Source organism: Arachis duranensis, chromosome 6 (genome assembly GCF_000817695.3).
Source record: "Arachis duranensis cultivar V14167 chromosome 6, aradu.V14167.gnm2.J7QH, whole genome shotgun sequence".
Classification (NCBI taxonomy): Eukaryota; Viridiplantae; Streptophyta; class Magnoliopsida; order Fabales; family Fabaceae; genus Arachis; species Arachis duranensis.
In genome coordinates, this window is record NC_029777.3 from 104,739,427 (window position 1) to 104,743,896 (window position 4,470).

Consider the following 4,470-nt stretch of genomic DNA (forward strand, 5'->3'; position numbering starts at 1 on the left):
ATATATTAAAAAAATTTAAAATAATATATATCTTTATACGTAAATATAACATGATTACTTTTTAATATATACGTAATATAATTAATTTATTATTTTTTATTTTTTTAAATTTATGATTAATCAACACGTGGTTTTAACTTTTAATCGATCGGAGAACACTTTTGGCTCTTTGAATCCACATCTAACACATCATATGCAAGAAAAAGGAGGAAAACACCAAAACATACAATGTCTATCTCTATCTAAAAACACGTGACTAAATTCATGCACACACGATATGTCATATATCAAAATCAAACTTATATATAAGTAGTTGAAAACTCAATCGCCATATATATTATTAGCCATGAGCTGCCAAATTAAATTAAGTAGATTCATTCAAAACCATGAGTTATTCCCATCCATGAAATCTTAATTTATTTGATCAAATAATAAGAAGATGAAGATGAAGTGGCAGAAGAAAGACAAGTATGTGGTTAAGGTGAATCAATTGAAGTTGGAATTGGGAACTTTTGGAACCGACAACAACGTTAATAACATGTTCGTTATTCAGGTTATGGGAACAGCTACCCAGAAAGTAAAAGCTTCTTCTTCTTCTTCTTCTTCTTCTTCAATTTGGAGAAGCACTCTTTTTCCCTTTCTTCATGGTATTACGAAACCTGCTTATACACACAACACAACCATCAAGAGATTTCTGAGTTCTGAAGAACCCACAATTGTCACGTGGGACGCACGTGATCTATGCGGTTTTCAACTTGGACTCAAATATAACGGGTCCTCAATTGGGGCATGCCACGTGAAATTTCATGTCTTACATGTAAGAACTAACATCATGTTATCCAGTACGAAAATATTTGATTAAAAAAAAATAGTCAAAATTTATTTTATTTAATATTTAATAATTATTGTTAGAATTATTATTAGTACTGACTTTATCTTTTAAATCTTTGGAGTTATTAATGAGTTTAATTGTTATTTGAGTTTAATCAATATATATCCACGTGTTAAGATGATTACCTAAAACTTCTTAATTGAAATTTAAATTTTTAATATATTTCTTATTTGTTTATAAAAAAAGTATTTATTAAAAAAATTTAAGATAATAGATAGTTGAGTCAATTATTTTTGTTGACTTAATAATATAATAGTGCAAAATAATTTGATCCCAAATTCCCAATCTAATATGGAGAATTTTATATACAATGCAAGTTTTAGTAGTTTGATTCATGTATAAATATAATTCATAACTTTGATGTTTGTGTTTGTGTTTTGTTTTAAATAAAGTGTGTCTGAAAATGAAATGCAGGGGGAGGATGATGCAGGAGAATGTAAGCCTAATAATATGGTGGTAGCTGGAGAAGTTTCCATGGATGTTACAATGGAAGGGATAACTAAATCTAATTCTCAATTGCTTCATAAAACGCTTCCAATTCAATTGAATCTTCATGGTTTGCACATCAACTCCACACTTTCGGTATATTCCTATTCCATTTTCCTTATTTTCATTTTAATTTGTCAATTTATCAAAACATAGAAAAAGAGTTATTCTGTTTAAGTTAAATTATACAGTTGACCCTTATACTTTTATTGAAATTGTAAATTGGTCTTCTATACTTTAAAAATTTGTAATTAAGTCTCAAAAAAGAATTAAAATTTACAATTTAATTTTTATTATTCAAAAAGTGTTGATTTAACAGAATATTCTCAGCATATGCTCTGAGAATATTCTATTAAAATAGAGAATATGTTGATAATATTCTGTTAAATCAAACACTTTTTAAACGTAGGGACTAAATTACAAATTTTAATTTTTTTAAGGACTTAATTACAAACTTTTAAAGTGTAGAGACCAATTTGCAATTTCACTGAAAATGTAGAAATCAATGGTGTAATTTAACCTTTGTTGGATAATCATTTACATTAGTTTAAGAGAAAAAGACAAATATGTCATTAATATTTTAATTCAAAAATTCATGACTCCCTTATTAATTGAAAGTATAAATAAGTTCTGATCTTCTAAAATACAAAATATTTAAATTCTCTGTTCAAAATATAAAAAAATAATTTGGTCCCTTAAAAAACTTAGATATCTCGCGGCTTTAAGATGTGAGGTACACTTTTATATTTTTAATTAGTCGAGAATTTATTTATTTTTAAGATAAAAAGTCAGGACCTATTTTTTTCGTTTACTTTTGATCCAACTATGCTCTAATGGATTGATAATCACTATGATACATTTGATAACAGGTCTCTTTGAGCATAATGGACTTGAGGAATTTTCATGATTACTTGCCAAGAACATTTGAAAACATGGGTGAAGTAGAGAACAAACAAAGGGTTATTGAGATGGTGGAGTTTGATCAAACAACTCAACGGAATCCTTATGAATCGGACGATTCGTCCGAGTTTGATTCCGATGAGTCGTCAATTGAGTCAACAAGCAGCAGCAGTGATAGCAGTAGTAGCAATAATGGAAGCTATTATGGAGGATCAAGAGTGAATAGAAATGGATCAATGTTAGCATGGAGTAGAAGCTTTAAGGAATGTTGGAGGTCTATAGCAGCTAAAAGGAAACAAGAGACTTTCACCTCTCATCCAACTTCTTCTATGGTATCATATAATCTTCTTTTTCTTAATTATATTGTTCTTATTACAATCTTGATATGATGTTTGTTATTAGATAATTTACAAGATGTTTAATGAACAAAATATATTTGACTAATTTGACTAAAAAAATATTTGAACATTGAATTTGATTAAAAAAAAATTTGGAGATCAATTTAGAAAATGAATGATCTTTTAAGAATGAATTCGATTATTAACTTATATTTTTATAACATACAATAGCATAATTGATTTTTTTATAAATACAAAAAATATATTTTGTGTTCATGTAGTATATTTAAATGATTATGTTATTAAATTACTTGAATTACATTTATTAGTGGATAGTAATTTAGTTTTTTTAAGTATAAACTATTATTTTTATCTATAAAAATTTATAATGCTGATAAAATTATTCAAAAATAAAATAAATTAGCTTTATATTTATGAAAAAAATCTCCCCAAAAAAATTTCAAATATTAATTTAATTCATAAAAAATTTTATTAGTATTCTAAACTTTTAAAAGTATACATAATAATATACTTATTTTTCGTGGATATAAAGTTAATTTTATTATTTATTATTACGATGAATTGAATTTTCAAATATAAAAATAGAAACTTACTCTTGAAAGTAATGTATTCCCTTCTAATTAGTAATTTCTTAAAAGAAAGGTGATAATTTGAATTACTAGCAAAAATCTAAAATTACTTCAAGGGCAGTTGCTACAAGAAATCTACTACACAAGCTACTAGGTTGCATTCAACTAACAACTTCACGTAGATTTGACTGCACCTGAATTTTCACCTAACAACTTCTACTCTGAATCCATGTAGGCATGGGAAAATATGGAAGTTAAAAGCAGAGATGGGAATTCCAAGTTGAAAACAAATGTGTTGTTTGCATCATTTGACCAAAGAAGCAAAGAAGCCTCAGGTGATAGTGCATGTTCAGCACTAGCAGTGTTCATAGCACATTGGTTCCTCCATTCTAACAAGGACTTACCAACAAGGTCCCAATTTGATAGGCTCATAACACAAGGTTCCTCTGAATGGAGAAGGCTTTGTAAAATTGGTTCATACTTAAAGCTCTTTCCGGATAAGCATTTTGATTTGGAGACAATCTTGGAAGCTAATTTGAGGCCTTTGATTGTTCTTCCTTCGGAATCTTACACCGGATTCTTCGCCCCGGAGAAGTTCCGGTGCCTACAAGGCGCTATGTCGTTCGACGAGATTTGGGACGAGATAAGTAGGGCTAGTAATGAGTCGAGAGTTTATATTGTGAGTTGGAAGGATCATTTCTTTGTTCTAAAAGTGGAAGAAGATGCTTATTACATAATTGACACTTTAGGGGAAAGACTATTTCAAGGGTGCAAAAGAGCATTCATATTGAAGTTTGATGGTTCAAGTTTGATGCATTCAAAGGTGGAGAAAATGGAGAATGAGCCTTCAAAGAAAATTGTTTGTAAAGGGAAAGAATGTTGTAAAGAGTTCATCAAACTTTTCCTTGCTGCAATGCCACTTAGGCAATTAGAAGAGGAAGAGAGTAAAGGGAATGTTTCTACTACTAATTCTTATCTTCATAGGTTCTTGCAAATTGATGTCCATTTTTGCTCTTCATCATCATTATATTAGAAGAGGAACACTATGGATTGCATTCATTTTTTGTGCTTGTTAACCATAAAGATTTCTTGAGGATTGAACAAAGATACTCATAACTTTGCTTTGTAAATCACTATTGATTAATATATCAATACATCAATTGTATTTTATTATTAGGTTAAGTTACTTTGTGTGTAGTGTATCCCCTGAGAAATCATTTTTCATCCTTCAAAAACCCTTGTTAATAATTTTTTATTTTCCCTA

The 4,470-nt window shown here is 28.6% G+C and overlaps 1 protein-coding gene across 1 annotated transcript; it reads left to right on the top strand.

The window, feature by feature from the left end:
* The first annotated feature begins 348 nt into the window (after positions 1-348).
* Positions 349-4,388, top strand: LOC107495394 (uncharacterized). The gene is made up of 4 exons (XM_016116545.3): positions 349-817; positions 1,307-1,474; positions 2,248-2,610; positions 3,442-4,388. Exons 1-4 carry the CDS (start codon positions 440-442, stop codon positions 4,237-4,239), a joined length of 1,707 nt encoding a protein of 568 aa, XP_015972031.1. The 5' UTR covers positions 349-439; the 3' UTR covers positions 4,240-4,388.
* The last annotated feature ends 82 nt before the right edge of the window (positions 4,389-4,470 follow it).

What these genes read in the sequence shown, in the direction of transcription:
- LOC107495394 (XM_016116545.3), top strand. Translation starts at nt 440, where the DNA reads ATGAAGATGAAGTGGCAGAAGAAAGACAAGTATGTGGTTAAGGTGAAT. An exon ending in ACATCAACTCCACACTTTCG is followed by an intron (nt 1,475 to 2,247) that starts GTATATTCCTAT and finishes ATTTGATAACAG; the next exon opens with GTCTCTTTGAGCATAATGGA. An exon ending in CTCATCCAACTTCTTCTATG is followed by an intron (nt 2,611 to 3,441) that starts GTATCATATAAT and finishes GAATCCATGTAG; the next exon opens with GCATGGGAAAATATGGAAGT.